General features: G+C 44.1%; 1 protein-coding gene across 1 annotated transcript in view; it reads left to right on the top strand.

Moving 5' to 3' along the window:
* Positions 1-18,377, top strand: part of slc2a15a (solute carrier family 2 member 15a) — a 154,600-nt gene that overhangs the window by 111,984 nt on the left and 24,239 nt on the right. Inside the window, exon 11 of the mRNA XM_062058896.1 lies at positions 9,510-9,637. Within this exon, the coding sequence (XP_061914880.1) occupies positions 9,510-9,637 (128 nt within the window). The remainder of the gene's footprint in view (positions 1-9,509; positions 9,638-18,377) is intronic.

The raw sequence follows: 18,377 nt of genomic DNA, 5'->3' as shown, positions 1-18,377 counted from the left end.
AGTCCAGTGACAAAACCTGAGGGCAGTCCAGCACAGGACACTACACGTTATCCTACCAGAGATAGGAGACCACCAGAATATTTAAAAGATTATACATGTGAAGTGGATAGTGATGACCAGACACATTTTAGCATGGACTATTGTTATAGAGTCATGTGTGATGTACCCCTGACCTTCAGGGAAGCTGTAAACTCAACTAATTCAGAAAAGTGGGTTAATGCAATGAATGACGAAATGCAGTCACTCAGAGAGAATAACACATTTACCCTGACCAACTTACCTGTGGGTAAAGACGTAGTGGGGGGTAGATGGGTCTATGCAATTAAGAATAACATTGATGGTTCTGACAAATATAAAGCAAGATACGTAGCTAAGGGATATAGTCAGAAAATGGGCGTTGACTATGACGAGACGTTCTCTCCTACAGCTAACTTGACCAGTGTCCGTGTTATCATGCAAAAAGCAGCTCAGGAGAACCTGATTTTACATCAGATGGACGTTAAAACAGCGTATCTGCATGCTCCAATAGATTGCGAAATCTATATTGAACAACCTGAGGGTTATAAAGAGCACTCTAGTACCAAACAGGTGTATCGGTTAGAGAAGTCACTATATGGTTTGAAACAGTCAGGCAGGAACTGGAACAAGTTATTACATGACTATTTATCTGACAACAACTTTGTACAAAACCTGACAGACCATTGTGTTTACATCAGAGAAACTGACAATGAAAAAGTGATTCTGATAATATGGGTTGATGACTTGACCATTGCTGCCAGTGATGAAAATGCAGTGATGAATGTAAAAGAAATGCTTAAAGCAAGATTCCACATGAGAGATTTAGGTCATCTGAAACATTTTCTGGGTATTGATTTTAGCCAGAGTGATGCATGTGTGAAAATGTCACAGAAAAAATATTCAGTAAAATTGCTTGAAAAGTTTGACATGGTGAATTGCAAACCTAGAGCGACACCTTGTGAACCAAAGCTAAATTACAGCCATTCTGAGCTCTTGTCAGATGTAAAATTGTACAGAGAAGTAGTAGGAAGTTTGATCTACCTGAGTACATGTACAAGACCAGATTTAAGCTTTGTAGTAAGCAAATTGTCACAATACTTTAGTAATCCAACAGAGGAACAGTGGGTTACTGTGAAACATGTGCTGAGATATCTAAAAGGTACAACAGACAAAGTTTTGTGTTACAAATATTGTGAAAATGGTTTGAGTCTACATGCTTACAGTGATGCCGATTGGGCGACTGACGCCACTGATAGGAGTACAACTGGATATTGTATAAGCTTGTGTGAAAATGGTCCTTTGGTTTCATGGAAGACCAAAAAGCAACCAACAGTTGCACTGTCAACATGTGAGGCAGAATATATGGCCTTAGCTGCAACTACACAAGAATGTATGTATTTAGTCCAACTTTTAAATGGCATTGATGGGAGTCAGTCTGCTACACCAAAGGTTTATGAGGATAACCAGGGTGCAATTGCATTAGCCAAGAATCCTGTAAACAGACAGCGATGCAAACATGTCGACATAAAATATCATTTTGTCAGATCAGCTGTGAATGATGGTAAAATATGTCTACAATATCTTCCCACAGATCAAATGGTAGCAGATGTAATGACAAAGCCTGCAACCAAATGCAAATTGTCGAAATTCTCAAGCTTTATGTTTGGAGAATAATTCATGTGATTTATGACATGTGATTTTTGATTTTGTTTCAAATGTTTTTATTTTTATGATGATGTTAACAGTATGAGAGCTAGTGGGAGTGTTGACGTATTGTCTCTTGTGCTCTCAATGACTGATTGGCCACTTGCTGGTCACGTGACATGCCCTGATTGTATATGTGCTGCACAGGTGCTAATAAATTTTTGTTCTTCCCTTTTCACATTACCTGCCGCCTGCTGCGTATTTGTTTGCTCCTCATTCAGTGTTAGTTTAGGTTCTTGGGTACCGTTCGTTTAACTCTGTTAACAGGAAGGCTGTGCTGGCATCCTTGGACCACTGAAAAAGCGAAAGAGTAGATGTGAGAGAATGAAGAGGAGCGCCTACCTGGCTGAAGTCCTGGATGAAGACACAGTAGAACCCCGCAAACCCAAGGAAACGCCTTAGTTCCGTGCGGGTAGTCGGTTGGGGCCACTCAATCACTGCCTTGACCTTCCTGGGGTCTGCCCTGATGTGCCCCTTCTCAATTATATAGCCCAAAAATCCGACAAAGGGGAAATGGAACTCGCACTTCTCGGCTTTGACGAATAACCGGGTCTCGAGCAAGCGCTGAAGAACCAGGCGAACGTGTCTCTGATGCTCCTGTAGGTTTCTAGAAAACACAAGAATGTCATCCAAGTAAACAACGAAAAACTGGTTCAACATGTCCCTCAAGACGTCATTAACTAATTCCTGGAAGACAGTGGGGCATTAGTAAGTCCAAAAGGCATTACCCTGTACTCAAAATGGCCCAGGTGTGTGTTGAATGCCGTTTTCCATTCGTCGCCCTCCTTGATGCGGACTAGATGGTAGGCATTATGGAGGTTGATTCTGCTGAAGATGGTCTCTGGCGCAAGGGGCTCGACGGACGAGCTCAGGAGGGGTAGTGGATACTTGTTCTTTATGGTGATGTTATTTAATTGATGGTACTCGATGCAGGGCCGCAATGAACCGTCCTTCTTAGCCACAAAGAAAAATCCTACTGCCACTTGTTTCTCAGGCAGGGAGATGTTGTACAGGCGGCTAGAAGGAAGGACAGCATTGGGGATTAGTTTGATGGCGCAGTCATAAGGTCTGTGTGGGGGAAGGGAGAGTGCACCCTCCTTGTCGAAGACTGCGGCGAGATCATGGTAAACCGAAGGAATATTGCGGGAGGGGATGTAGGTCTGGGACTCTCTGACCCGGGTAATGCAGATTTCAGACAGTGTTCATGACATGCCGTACTCCAGGCCAAGACCTCTCCCGAGGACCAGGAAATATGAGGGTCATATTTCCGGAGCCAGGATGGGCCAAGGACAAGTGGAGCGATCGGTGCATTAAGGATCCAAAGGCTGAGGGTCTCGGTGTGGTTGCCCGAGAGGGTCAGGGATAAGGGTTCCGTGCGGTGAGTAATAGGTCCCAGAGGGTGTCCATCCAGGGCTTGAGCCGGTAGTGAGGTGTCCAGGGTAAGGAGACTGATTCCGGCCTGTCGGGCAAACTCCTGGTCCATAAAGCTTTTGTCGGCTCCCCGAGTCCAGATAGGCCCCGGCGGTCAGGTTCTTCGAGCTCCAGGACAGGATAGCCGGGAAGATAATTCAAGATTCAAGATTCAGGATTCAAGATTGTTTATTGTCATATGCACAGTTAAACAGACAGTTTGCCGTACAATGAAAATCTTTCTTTGTTAGTCCACCCTTCAACAAGTCACGGTACTTAGCTAAAATAAAAAAATAAAAATGTACAGTTTAGCAGTTTAAAATAAGGTATTAAAAAAAGTATAAGCTATATAGAAGGCACAGTGAATAACATAACATTATTGCACATTCTGATTCACAGTTAACAGTATAAATATGGAGGTGACATTGGGTCACAGCAGCAGTTTAAAGTGTATTTAGTGATCAAAGATTAAAAGTGTCTACAGTGATGGTTCACAGTTTGGGGGTGGTCATGGTAGCTATCTTTTGTTCAAAAGATAAAAGTAAAAAGCTACAAGGGGGATAGCTGGGGGAGCTAGCATTCACAGGTTAGCATTCACAAGCCTGATAGCCTGTGGGTAGAAACTGTTTGTCAGTCTCGTAGTCCTGGCTTTCAGGCTCCTGTATCGTCTGCCTGATGGTAGGAGGCTGAAGGGACTGTGAAGGGGGTGTGTACTGTCCTTTATGATGTTGTGTGCTCTCCTGGTGGCCCTGGTAGAGTACATGTCCTGTAGTGAGGGGAGGGCTGCTCCTGATATGTACTGAGCAGTTTTAATCACTCGCTGGAGTGCCTTCATGTCCTTAGCAGCGCAGTTTCCATACCAGACCATTATTGAGCTGGTAAGGACACTCTCAACCGTACTTTTATAGAAGTTGCTGAGAATTTTGGGTGGCATGCCAAATTTTCTCAGCCTTCTTAGGAAGTACAGTCGCTGCTGGGCTGTCTTTATTGTTTTTTGGGTGTTGTGAGCCCAGGTGAGGTCCTCGCTGATGTGGGTCCCGAGGAATTTAAAGGGTTTCACCCTGTCCACCTCTGTCTCCCCTATGTACAGAGATGTGTACTGTGCACTCCTTCTCCGTGGGTCAATAATCATCTCCTTGGTCTTGTCTGTGTTCAATGAGAGATTATTATCCTGACACCAGGCCACCAGTTCCGCTACCTCCCTTCTGTACGCTTCCTCAGCTCCCCCGGTGATCAGTCCAACCGTACTATCATCTGCAAACTTGATGATACTGGTGTTGTTCTGGGAGGCCACACAGTCGTGTGTGAAGAGGGTGTACAACATGGGGCTCAGCACGCAGCCTTGGGGGGTCCCTTTGCTTAGAACCTTTGTGCCTGATGTCTGAGGTCGGTTTGTGAGAAAGTTCAGCACCCAGTCACAGAGAGCCGGTGTCAGACCAACAGTGAGGAGTTTAGCAGTGAGTTTGTGTGGGATGGCTGTGTTAAAAGCAGAGCTGTAGGCATAGATGTCCTTGCCCTCCAAGTGGGTGAAGGTGGTGTGGATGACGGTGTTGACTGCATCCTCAGTGGACCGGTTCTGCTGGTAGGCAAACTGCAGAGTGTCCAGTGTGTCTGGGATGGTCATCTTGATGTGTGACATGACTATCCTCTCGAAGCACTTCATCACTATTGGGATGAGTGCAACGGGGCGATAGTCATTCAGACAGGTTACAGTGTTTTTCTTTGGCAGGGGCACAATGGTGGTGGTCTTGAAGCAGGTTTGCACTATAGCTTGTGCTAGTGACATTTTGTATATGTCAGCAAGTACGTCAGCCAGCTCTGATGAACAGACCCTGAGGGCCCGGCCAGGGATGTTGTCTGGGCCGGCTGCCTTCCGTGGGTTTGTTCTCCTCAAAACTGTACGTAGTTCTGCTGTTGTCACAGTGAGTGGTGGGTCCTGCGTGCGCTTCGTGGTCAGAACCCCTCTCTGTTGGTTGGTGTTGGGGACCTCGAAGCGGGCAACAAACTCATTCAGCTCATCTGGCATTGGGGGTTGGCTGTTTGTGACCCCTGCTCCCCTGCTTGTAGTCTGTGATGTGTTTGTGTTGCAGGCCTTGCCACATGTGCCGGGAATCTGTGGTGGAGTATAATCCCTTTAGTCTGTATTGTCCCTTGGCCTCGCTGATGGATCTACACAGGTCATATCTGGCCTTCTTGTAGTCCTCAGCGTTGCCTGAGACAAATTCAGTGGAGCAGCCATGTAGCTTGGACCGAACATCACTGTTAATCCAGGGTTTTTGGTTTGGGTATATCTTGTATTGTTTTATGGGCACATAGTTTTCCACACCATGCCAAGGTCTTTATTGACTTGGAGAACGGAAGTGTGACTCACTAGGATTTTCTCTGCTAGTGAGCCTTGTCTTTTGGTCGCGTCAGGCATGTCTTCATTGCGTGTCCCGCAAACCCACACTAAAGACAAAAGTGCTGCCGGAATCTCCTTTCCCTCTCCTCCGCCGCTAGGCGTGCTCTGCCTAGCTGTATGGGTTCCTCCATCTGAACTGGTATGGGGAAAGTGGTTGGTGGAACCATGCTTGTGTGCTTAGCGGGCTGGAACTTGGGACTTGAGGGAGAGAATGCAGGTGTTCAAGTCTCAACATAGGTAGATCTGGGGACTTGGTAGAGAGCTGCTTTTCTTCATTCCGCAGCTCTCTCGATTAATCTCTGGTCCATTTGAAGAGCCAATACGATGAGGTCCTGATAACAGGTTGGACGGTCCCGTAGTAGGCCATCCTTGATGTCCTCACTTAGTCCCCGCCGGTGCGCACTCAGGAGTGCCTTGTTGCCCCACTTACTGTCGGCTTACGAGAGTGCTGAATTCGAGGATGTAGTCAGCTACAGAGCGGGATCCCTGCTGAATAGAATGGAGGCGGGAGGTGGCGTCTCTCCCCCCCCCCCCCCCCCCCCCGTCCTCCGGTTAAGCAAATACGGCCTGGAATTCAGAGCGGAAGGCGAAATAGTTTGTGCCCACCCCAGAGTTCCGGTCCACCGCTGCCGTGACCCCCTTGAGCGCTCTTCCAGCCAGGAGAAAAAAATAAACGCGATCTTGGCCCCATCAGAAGCGTAGCGAGACGGTTGATGTTGGAAAGTCATCTCGCATTGGACCAAGAATCCACGGCATAGACCAAAATCGCCTTCAAAGGGACTGGAACTGGCAATCTTTGATTCTCGGGTATAAAGGGGATTCCCGGGGGAAGCTGCAGCAGAAATTGCCGGTTCTGGTGTGGGGGAAGTCGGCATACTCGGAGTTAAGGAGTCCATTCTAGCGAGCAGGCTAGCAAAGGCGACTTCTAGCTTGTTTTCCAGTGAAGAGAAGCGCTCTTGGTGCTGCTGGAGTATCCCGTGCATCGCAGTTACTTCAGGGCTCATTGGAGCTCGGGGAGGGAGCGTGGTCTTCACTCTGACAATGTTGTCCGGTTCTGGCATGGCCAGAACGTACTGTGACAGTACTATGGAGAAGGAAACGGCGCTTTGGCAGAAGGTATAGCTCAATAATATTTTATTGAGTATTGATTATGCGGTGGAGTGTGTATGCTACTAGGTGTGTGTCAAGCAGGACTACGTAAAGCGTTAGCAATGAAATATTACCAGGGGGGTTGTTGAAGGTGCGTGTTGAGTGAAGAAGCAGACAAGTCCAAAAGGGGCTAGGCAGATGGAGGTCACACAAGCGGGAGGTCCGTGGGGCTGGAGAGAGAGGTTTCGAGAGGTCTGTGTCCAAAGCGGGGTCGAGGATAGACGTAGGCAGTCCGAATCCAGATGGGTCCAGGGAAGTGAGGTGCACAGCTCACTTCCAAGGCAACGGAGGGTATCTGAGGGAACAAGGGAGATGACAAAGGCAGGTGAGCACGAGGGCAGAGATCACGGAGAGAGAGAGAGAGAGAGAGAGAGAGAGAGAGAGAGAGAGAGAGAGAGAGAGAGAGAGAGAGAGAGAGAGAAAGAGAGAGAGAGAGAGAGAGAGAGGCGCTAGATACGTGTGGGCTTACAGTACTACGACATGAAGCTACGTTCTGGCACAGGAACGAAGGTTGCGCCAGCTTAAGAAGGCAGCTCGCTCTTCACAGGCAGGTGCGCTGATTGCAGATGTCCTGCAGCCATGCGGATGCGCGTCCGCAGCGGAGAGGAAACGCTGCGTGGCTCTCGCTGGAGCGCACAGATAAATAAGAGGCAGCAGGAGTCTGAGCCGTAAAAGTTCAAGCGCAAAAACAAATATCTCCATTTTCCTTGTTTTGAGTACCGTATTTTTTGGATTATAAGTCGCAGTTTTTTACATAGTTTGGCCGTGGGTGCGACATATACCGGAGCGATTTATGTGTGAAATTTCTAACACATTACCGTAAAATATCAAATAACATTATTTATCTCATTCGCGTAAGAGACGAAGCAAATGGCAGCAATTGTCACACACATGTCAGCAATCGTCACTCACACGTTAACCAATAAGAATTCGGCGGGGGAGGGTCATGGCAGAAGTGCATTGTGGGTCATGGGATGCTATTTGCTATATGCTATATGCTACTGCTGTAGATATTAAAATGGATCACATCAATGTTGGCGGTAATTTATAAAAACTGAGAAGGACTGAACTAAAATGGCACCGAAAAGGAAATCATATACTGCAGATTAAAAGCTGGACGTAGTGAAATATGCAGCAGAGAACAGTGATCGAGCAGCAGAAAAAAAGGACATACCAGAGGCGACACCGGGGAGGAAGATTTAATCTGATTTAGCTATCGGGAGTGAGAGATTGTTGCTAAACGTATAGCATGTTCTATATGTTATAGTTATTTGAATGACTCTTGCCATGATGTGTTGCGTTAACATACCAGGCACGTTCTCAGTTGGTTAATTGTGCGTCATATGGCGTACACTTATTCAGCCTTTTGTATACTATTCTTTATTTATTTTAAATTGCCTTTGAAATGTCTATTCTTGGTGTTGGATTTTATCAAATAATTTTCCCCAAAAAATGCGATTTATACTCCAGTGCGACATGATATGTTTTTTTTCCTTCTTTATTGTGCATTTTTGGCCGGTGCAACGTATACTCCGGAGCGACTTATAGTCCTAAAAATACAGTAAATTAAAGTATTTTTGAAACTTTTCATGAACCAGCCATTCTTCTGATTTGGGTTGCAAATAAATAGTTTATAAGAACCAAAATGATAGTCTCAATTTAAAAAAATGCACATACATTTTGATAATATTTTGCAACAAAAACAGATAATTCCAAACAACATTTCTTTTCAAAATAGATTAATCCTACATGGTGCCAGCCTGGCTGTAAATAACGAGTGAAACAGATCAGTTTTTTCAAAGGAATGTTTATTCCATCACTGTAATGAATGCATTTATCTAAACAAACACCTTTTTGGGTAAACCCTGGACATGGAGGTCCAGGGGTTTCATTAACTGGTGGATCGTGACATCATAACATTGACAGCTGCATCACAAGACAACAACAGCTCAGTGAACACACAATGTAGTTAGTCATTCAAGCGAATAGTGGCTACTCATGTATCCTGTACATTATGTACACAGGCAATAGACGGCATATTCCCACTGCACTGTGTCGACATTTCTGGCTCTCATGGACCGCTACATCTATTTTTGCGCCCAGTAGGCGAGGGCACCACACACTCGCTGATTTCATCAAAGTTACTCATTATACATCCATCCATCAATTTTTTACCGCTTTTCCAATTCGGGGTCGCGGGTGGGCTAGAGCCTATCTCAGCTGCTATTGATGCTTTAATTTAGTTACAATCACAACCATACAGACACAAAGCAAGCGAACAGGAGCGCTGACGTTGAACGACATCATCAAATTCAGATGCACTGATTGGTCCTGATGGATTCGTCTGTTTGTGCTGCAAAGAAAAAGCAGGGCGGTTGTCGGTTTCTAAAATGGAATATTCAACACTGAAATGCAAAAGATCAGCCGTTTTTGGGGAAAATTAGATTTTACCTCTCGGTAGAGAATGATGTTAACTATTCAGTGGAACTCACTGCTCAAAATCGGTGGAATGGTGTTTTTTGTGCCTGAACTCTTCATATTTTAATAAATATAGAATGTTTTCTGGTTCAAAGAGGGAAAACTTGCTGTTATATGTCCTGAATGAAACATCAGTTTTTTTGTGAAATCGCCAAAAATGGGTTTTGTATTTTTACTGTTTTTGTTTTTTTATGTGTTCCACTTGTTCTGAGCTGTAACCCCTATGGATCTTATTTTAATGGATGTTGATGTTTTTAAATGTTTTTACAGGCCCATAATTTATTTGATATTTGAGTAAAGTTAATTATATTCATGGTTATAAAAATGTCATGTCTGTTGCATTTTCTAGCTGGAGTTCCCTTCCTGGTCACAGCAGAACTCTTTACACAATCCCACCGTCCAGCAGCCTACATTGTTGGAGGATCTCTCAACTGGCTGTCCAACTTCACTGTGGGATTTGTTTTCCCCTTCTTACAGGTAAAACATTTCAACGACCTGCACTAACAAGTCAGATAGGTGAGAACAAATAACCTGATAGTTAACCTCAGCAATTTGTTTGTAAAAGACACACGACATTGTTCCAACAAGGAACACATACCAATCTCTTTCAGATATGGGTTATTGCATTTACATTTTGATATGTGTTCTGACATATTGTGTACTAAATTATCTGTATACAAGTTTGAAGACAACTGCTTGAAAACTTTGCATGAATACCAAATTGTAGGATCTGAGTGTACTTCTAACACGGGTTGTTCAGCCGCGGAGGAGGTGGTCAGGATGTGGCCAGCTGTTTATTGCTTCTAATAGGTTAAGTTGAACAGCATGTGTGAGTGATTTTGTCTTGTTTACAACTTTGTTTCTTTTGATGTGGTCTGTTCATTAATTTTCTTTAAAAGCCGCCATTGTCAGAATCATATTTTAGAATGGTTTGTATTGCCATTGTTTGAGAACAGGTTCACAAACTAGGAATTTTTCTGGGTGCAATCGTGCAACATAAGACACATATAAAACAGAATAGGTCATAAAATGAGCTGGAACTGAGTTATCAGATCTTGTTATTGTTCATGTGCCTGATGGCGGAGGGGAAAAAACTGTTCAGATGGCGGGAGGTGTGGGTCTGGATGGATCGTAGTCTCCTGCCTGAGGGGAGAGGGGAGAATAGTTTGTGTCCAGGGTGAGAAGACTCAGCTGTGATCCGACCCACACGCCTCCTGGTCCTGGAGGAGAACAGGTCCTGGAGGGATGGGAGCTTGCAGCCAATAACCTTCTCAGCAGCACGTACAATGCGCTGCAGTCGATGCTTGTCCCGGACTGTGGCGCCGGGGAACCACACGGTGATGGAGGAGGTGAGGATGGACTCAATGGTGGCTGAGTAGAACTGCACCAGCATCTTGGTCGGCACCTTAAGTTTCCTCAGCTGCCGCAGGAAGTACATCCTCTGCTGGGCCTTCTTGATGAGGGAGCTGATGGTCAGCTCCCACTTGAGGTCCTCGGTGATGGTGGTGCCCAAGAAACGGAGGGAGTCCACAATGGAGACAGGGGTGGGAGAGTCCATCAGGGTGAGGGGGGATGGTGGAGCTGTGACTTCCCGAAGTCCATGATCATCTCCACTGTTTTCTGGGCGTTCAGCTCCAGGTTGTTGAGGCTGCACCAGGTCGCCAGCCGGTCCACCTCTCTCCTGTAGGTGGATTCGTCGCCATCCGAGATGAGCCCGATGAGGGTAGTGTCGTCCGCAAACTTGAGCAGCTTTACGGATTGGTGACTGGAGGTGCAGCAGTTTGTATACCACGAGAAGAGCCAGGGGGAAAGTACACAGCGCTCAGGAGTACCAGTGTTCGTGGTTCGACTGTCTGAGACAATCTTCCCCAGCCGCACGTGCTGTCTTCGGTCCGTCAGGAAGTCATTGATCCAACAGCAGAGGGAGTCGGGCACGCTGAGCTGGTAGAGCTTGTCTAGTAGCAGTCCAGGGAGGATGGTGTTGAATGCAGAGCTGAAGTCCACAAACAGGATCCTGGCGTAGGTTCCTGGGGAGTCCAGATACTCCAGGATGAAGTGGAGGGCCAGGTTCACTGCATCATCCACAGACCTGTTGGCTCTGTAGGCGAACTGCAGTGTGCCCAGGAAGGGGGCGGTGATGTCTTTGAGGTGGGGCAGGACTAAGCGCTCAAAGGACTTCATGACCACAGTTGTCAGCGCCACCGGCCTGTAGTCATTAAGTCCTGTGATCCGTGGTTTCTTGGGGACAAGGACGATGGTGGAGGTCTTAAAGCAGGATGGCACGCAGCATAGCTCCAGAGAGGTGTTAAAAATGTCAGTGAAGACAGGAGCCAGCTGTCCTGCGCAGTGTCTCAGGGTGGAGGGGGAGACACCATCCGGCCCGGGGGCCTTCCGCTTGTTCAGCTTCAAGAACTGCCGGCGTACATCCTCCTCTCGGATAGAGAGGGCCTTTGATGAAGTCCTGTGATGTTCTTGGAGCCCTTTGATGTCCTCGGAGTTCTTTAAGTCCTTTAATGAAGTGCTGGCGTTGGTGGGGGGAGCAGAGCTTTGATGAGTTGAAGGCCGTTCGTGACGACAGTAATGTGTGTTGAGGCCCTGAGCGAGAGTCCGGTCATTCAGGGCCTGGGGGGCTTTGGGCTTATAGTTCGTAAGGGTCTTTAGCCCTCTCCACACGCTGCAGAGTCATTGGAGCTGAACTGTTCCTGTAGACGGTTAGAGTACACAGATTTAGCTTTCTCCACTTCCCTGTTGAAGTGGTACTTCGCTTCTCTTTAAGTACTCCGGTCCCCGCTCCTCCACACAGCCTCCTTCTTCTTGCGCAGCTGTCGGATCTTGGGTGTGAACCAGGGCTTGTTGTTGTTATAATATAATGTCTTAATATTTGCACATTTTGTGGATTGCTGCCCGCGGGTATATTGGGAATATATTATAGTGAGTCCACATCGCAGACATGCTGACTATGCTCCAGACAATCCGGTGCATATTGCTTATGTCATCACAACACCCTTTTTTGGCAGCGCTTTTCTAGTGGTCTTTTTTTTGGTGGCCAAATTTTGCTTGCATCAGTTGTCAATAGTGCGCAAATAATAGTGTATATGTAGCCCTTGTTTACTGGGTTGGTACTTTATTGGGTTCTTTCAAGTGTGTACTCATGTACTTATATATTAAAATCTAAAGATATTTTTATTAATTTGGGTCACAGGGCTATACCTTTTAAACTATGACACAGTAGTCTAAAATCTACCAGACATAAAGACCTGAATTAAATTAACACCAGACACCAGGTAAAGTATGAAAAAATACCCCTCCTTTAATAAATAAAATGCAAAAATGAAAAAAGTGCAAATTATTATCTCAAGTTTGACATGAATGTACAGCACTGTTCACACACAGAAACAACAGTATATTATTCACCCAGAATAATGACTTGGAAATAACTAAACTAAAGCCGGCATTCAAATACACCCTACGTTGCAGGCCTGTATCGATGCTTGTGTGCGATGAGACCAAAAACTTTTTAGCGTTTTAATTCAATCAGATTACGTGTCCTGTCCAGCTCTGTGATGTCCTCGTGTTCTCGACAAAGCGTTATCCCAGTTTTCAGCGTGACTTCAATGGCGGAGCAGGTGCGCGGTACCTTCCGGTCCAAAATCTCTCCTCTCCATCTCCCACATATCCAGAGGTACTCTGAGCGTCGTGGGCACTGAGAGTGCTATCTGTTGTCCGTCTGTCTCGTTGTCCAGTTAGGTAACGATACACTGCAAGCTCCGTGATTCTCCCTTGTTGGTGAAACAGTCTTTTAGCGAGATTGTTTTGCTACAAACTCGACAAGCTAGTAATAAGCGGCAAAAGCACAGTCCACAGCTCCGCGTTGTAGCTACTGTCTTTTAGCACTAATCACACACTCACAATGGCTTCGCTTGTCGACAAACCATGGCACACAACTTGACTGAAAGTTCTAAAACGAAGAACTTTAGCTATCGCTGTATCTCGAGCATCACGCCTGTCTCGTCTCTCCCCACATGAGGTCTCATGTCCCCTTCAAGGACCGGAAAAAGAATCGGAAAAAACACTTCTCCACAAATACCATATTGTAAATAAAACAAATATGTATTTCACATTTTTTACCTTGTAACTATGTTTTAACCATTTCAAATGAATTACCTTTTTAACTTTTATAACAATTTATCTAATGTACTTTATATTACACATGGATTATTATCCGGGTTACATATATATATATATATATATATATATATATATATATATATATTATATATATATATATATTATAATATATATATATATATATATCCATTCATACAACGACCTGCCGGTGGTAATGTTTTATGTTCGTAGTGTTTTCGATGTTTATTGTTCCCAGCATCGCAAACACACCGTCCGTGACTGAAATGAGCTTGACGGAGAATGAGGAAGTGTTGTTTTGTGTCTGGGAAAGCACGGTGACATATGTGTGTGGATTTTGGGCCGGTTGTTATCATAAGATTGGCAATAAAGGTTAAAAATAGCCTCTGACTTTGTGTGGATTCTTCTGGAGACTACAGTACTATATTACTTGTATTTGTTTTCATGTAAAAATCCTTAATTTGGGGAAAATTTGCCTATCATTCACAATCATTATGAGAGACAAGAACACACATGTCTTTAATATTTTTTAAAGATGATAAAAAAAAGCTTGAAAGATGGGGCTAATGGGAGTCACCATTGTAGCCTTTGAAGCCTTCTAAAACAACTTCAAAACCCTCCAGCAACGTTTTATACACAGTGCAAGTCTTTATATAATTTAGTAACAGACACGTTCATAACAATGTGTAATATGTTAAATTTTTACCGTATTTTGATCCTTTTAATCATTTCTGGGACTGATTTATTTTGCGCATTGGATTTCTGTTTCTATAGCAGCGCACGTCTGACTTCTGGCAACATGTGTGTTCCTACTTCGGAATCAAACACGAGTGTGTGTTCTAATCATGGCAGACTTGGTAATAGACAACGAAAATTACTATTTTTAGACAAATGAGGATTTACAACCTTATACTTTTGAAGCTAAATGTACTGCTATTATAGAAGCGAGCACGAAAGAAGAGCAAGACGTTGGAGCAGACGTAACCCAGGAGAGGGGGATGAAAGCAATTTTGTTGCTATAATTATGGAAGTTTAATCCAAGCTATTTCGACAAAAATGGATTGTTTACCCGAAATCAACAGGAAACGTCCCCGGCCAGCTGGACCTTACGAATAAATGTCCATCAAGTGAGTCACTTGAATATCGATCATGATACACGCATTACGTCATGCGTGTTAGTACAACTACATTACATTCCCTGTCTGGCGAGCTTAGCTGTGTGCAAACAAAACATGAAATGTGGGCTAATACTTTACAGGTACTATATAATACTAATATAATATGATAATAGCATATAATTGTTCACGTTTTTCAGTCAGTACACATTGGTGTCGTATCGCAGTGTTGTGCATTACAAACTCAAAAGCGTTTTGTGTTGTTGTAGAAGCTACCTTATCTCTTGCCATGGATGAATCCGGACCTATTAGCTGCCATAAAAGACAGAGACAGAAAATACTCCGAATACCAAAAATGTAAAACAGAAGTAGATAAACAACCCAATAATATCAACCTCAAATCACTCCTTTCAACTCTCAAAAAGCAATGCAATAAATTAAGAAATAAGTCAACCAACCTGACTAAATCCTTAAAAAAAAATTACATTAACAACAAAATAGAGAAAAACACAAATAAGCCACGTGAGTTCTGGAAAATTCTCAACAACCAGCTTCCTGGTTGCAGCCAGAAACTTAAAACCAGACTCACCAACATCAGCATCAAGGAGGGCGACTCCCTCATTACAGACAAAATGGAGGTAGCTAGCAGACTTAACACCTTTTTCACCAGCATAGCCGCAACTCTTGTCAACAAGCTGTCCCACCACTTTGGTCGCTTTGGTGTAGAGCACATTAAAGCCTTCTACAGAAAGCTAGGAGTACCAACGATGATTTCAAATTAGAAATGGTCACAGCTGATGAAGTGTTTAAAAAATTGAGCACGCTCCACCCAAACAAGGCCACCGGCCTTGATAATATTCCCTCCAGATTCCTCAGGGACTCTGCCTCCATCATTGCCCCGATCATCACGCACATAATAAATCAATAATAACGCACAATAAATCAATTACACAAGGCCAAGTACCAAAAGATTTTAAGATAGCAAGAGTAACTCCCCTCTTTAAAAAAGGAAGCAAATTGGAACCTGGCAACTACCGACCTGTTTCTATTCTCAGTTCCATTTCGAAAGTAATGGGAGAAAATAGTTTATGAGCAGGTCGATAGTTACCTTGCCACTAATAAACTCATGTACAAATTTCAATCCGGCTTCAGAACTAACCACTCCACTGAGACATGCCTTCTCTATCTGACCGACCACATCAAACATGAGGTGGACGCGGGCAAATACTGCGGCATGGTCATGCTGGACCTTCAGAAGGCCTTTGACACCGTTAACCACGCCATACTGTTGGATAAGCGCAGAGCAATCGGATTTAACAAAACCTCATGGAGCTGGATGCAATCTTACTTGGAGGGGAGGGAGCAGGTGGTAGAGGTAAACGGCACCGTGTCCCCCCCCCCCCCCCCCCCCTCTCGGTGAGCTGTGGAGTCCCCCAAGGCAGTATATTGGGACCTTTACTATTCCTAATATACATAAACGACTTGTCATCGGCATGCGACTGTGAATTGTTTTTGTTTGCGGATGACTCTGCCCTGCTGGAATCAGACAGGGACAAGTCACAGGTGGATAAAATCCTCAGTGCTGAGCTCTGTAGAACTTGCACCTGGCTCGCTGACAACAAGCTATCCATACACTTGGGTAAAACGGAATCCATCCTGTTTGGGTTCCACATCAACCTTAAGAAAGTCAATGACTTCACTATACAAGTGGGTGACATTGTTATCACCAGGAAAGATGAGGTCACCTACCTAGGTTCCATTCTAGAGGCTAACCTTTCCTGTGATAAAATGGCAACCAAGGTAATCAAAAAGGTTAACCAACGAACGAGATTTCTCTACAGAATCTCCTCTCTGGTCAACAAAAGCACCATGAGGATTCTGGCGGGAACTCTCGTTCAACCCTTTTTCGATGACGCATGCACCTCCTGGTACCCTAGCACCTCCAAAACCCTCAAATCTAAACTCCAAACATCCCAGAACAAGCTAGTCAGGTTACTTCTAGACCTCCACCCCAGATCCCACCTCACTCCTACCCACTTCTCCAAAGTGGGCTGACTCAAGGTGGAGGACAGAGTTAAACAACTTGCACTGAGCCTAGTCTATAAAATCCACTACATCTCCCTGATACCGAAGTACATGTCAAACTACTTCCTTAACGTAAATGACCGCCATAACCACAACACCAGGGGGAGCTCCACTAACCACGTTAAACCCAGATTCCAAACTAACAAAGGTCTTAACTCATTCTCTTTCTATGCCACATCAATGTGGAATGCGCTCCCAACAGGTATAAAAGAAAGGTCATCTCTATCCTCCTTCAAAACCGCGATAAAAGTTCACCTCCAGGCAGCTACAACCCTAAACTAACACCCTCTCCGGATTGCTAATAATCAAATGTAAACAATCAAATGCAGATACTTTTTCTTATGCCTTCTGATCCCTCTCTCTCTCTCTCTCTGTCCACTACTTGCTGTCCATATCCTACCCCCCCCCCCCCCCCCCTCCACACCCCTGATTGTAAATAATGTAAATAATTCAATGTGATTATCTTGTGTGATGACTGTATTATGATGATAGTATATATCTGTATCATGAATCAATTTAAGTGGACCCCGACTTAAACAAGTTGAAAAACTTATTCGGGTGTTACCATTTAGTGGTCAATTGTACAGAATATGTACTTCACTGTGCAACCTACTAATAAAAGTCTCAATCAATCAATCAAATTGCCGTAGTAAGCTTTCATGGCTAATACTGTAGCACGCCGATGTGTTACAATGCTAGAAAAATAATTCCCCCGTGTTTGCTCTTACAATAACACTGTTGCTACAGCTTGGTTATTGTATGGGTATTGTTGACGGTTATTTTATGCATTTGTAAAGTGATTTAGAGCTAGAATTGATTGCTGTAGCACGCCAATGTGTTACACTGCTAGAAAAAGAGTAAGTTTGCTATTACAATAACACTGTCGCTACAGTTTGGTTATTTTATGGGTTATGGAACGGAACGTAAGTGAAGTATTGTTGATGTTTTTTTTATACATTTGTAAAGTGATTTAGAGCTAGAATTGATTGTTCCCATAGACCGGGGGTCGGCAACCCGCAGCTCTTTAGCGCCGCCCTAGTGGCTCTCTGGAGCTTTTGAAAAATGTATGAAAAATGGAAAAAGATGAGGGGAAAAAAATATATTTTTTGTGTTAATATGGTTTCTGTAGGAGGACAAACATGACACAAATCTCCCTAATTGTTTTAAAGTACACTGTTTATATTAAACATGCTTCACTGATTCGAGTATTTGGCGAGCACCGTTTTGTCCTACTAATTTTGGCGGTCCTTGGACCCACCGTAGTTTGTTTACATGTATAACTTTCTCTGACTTTCTAGGACGTGTTTTATGCCACTTCTTTTTCTGTCTCATATTGTCCACCAAACTTTTACCGTTGTGCGTGAATCCACAAAGGTGAGTTTTGTTGATGTTATTGACTTGTGTGGAGTGCTAATCAGACATATTTGGTCACTGCATGACTGCAAGCTAATTGATGCTAACATGCTATTTAGGCTAGCTATATGTACATATTGCATCATTATGCCTCATTTGTAGGTATATTTGAGCTCATTTAGTTTCCTTTAAGTCCTCTTAATTCAATTTATATCTCATGACACACTATGTGTAATATGGCTTTAAATTTTTTGAGGCTCCAAACAGATTTGTTTTTGTATTTTTGGTCCAATATGGCTCTTTCAACATTTTGGGTTGCCGACCCCTGCCATAGACGGACAACATTCACACTCACAGTCACACACTAGGGCCGATTTAGTGGAAATAGTGTCAAAGCTTTGAGTACTTTGAAGGTAGAAAAGCGCTATACATGTGTAAACCATTTACCATTAAAAAGAAATGCTAAAAACATATATATATATATAGCTATATATATATATATATATATATATCCATCC

The sequence above is a fragment of the Entelurus aequoreus genome, linkage group LG09, assembly GCF_033978785.1.
Source record: "Entelurus aequoreus isolate RoL-2023_Sb linkage group LG09, RoL_Eaeq_v1.1, whole genome shotgun sequence".
In the NCBI taxonomy this organism is placed as follows: Eukaryota; Metazoa; Chordata; class Actinopteri; order Syngnathiformes; family Syngnathidae; genus Entelurus; species Entelurus aequoreus.
Note: the sequence above shows the minus strand (reverse complement) of the source record. Positions and strands in the feature narration are given on the sequence as shown.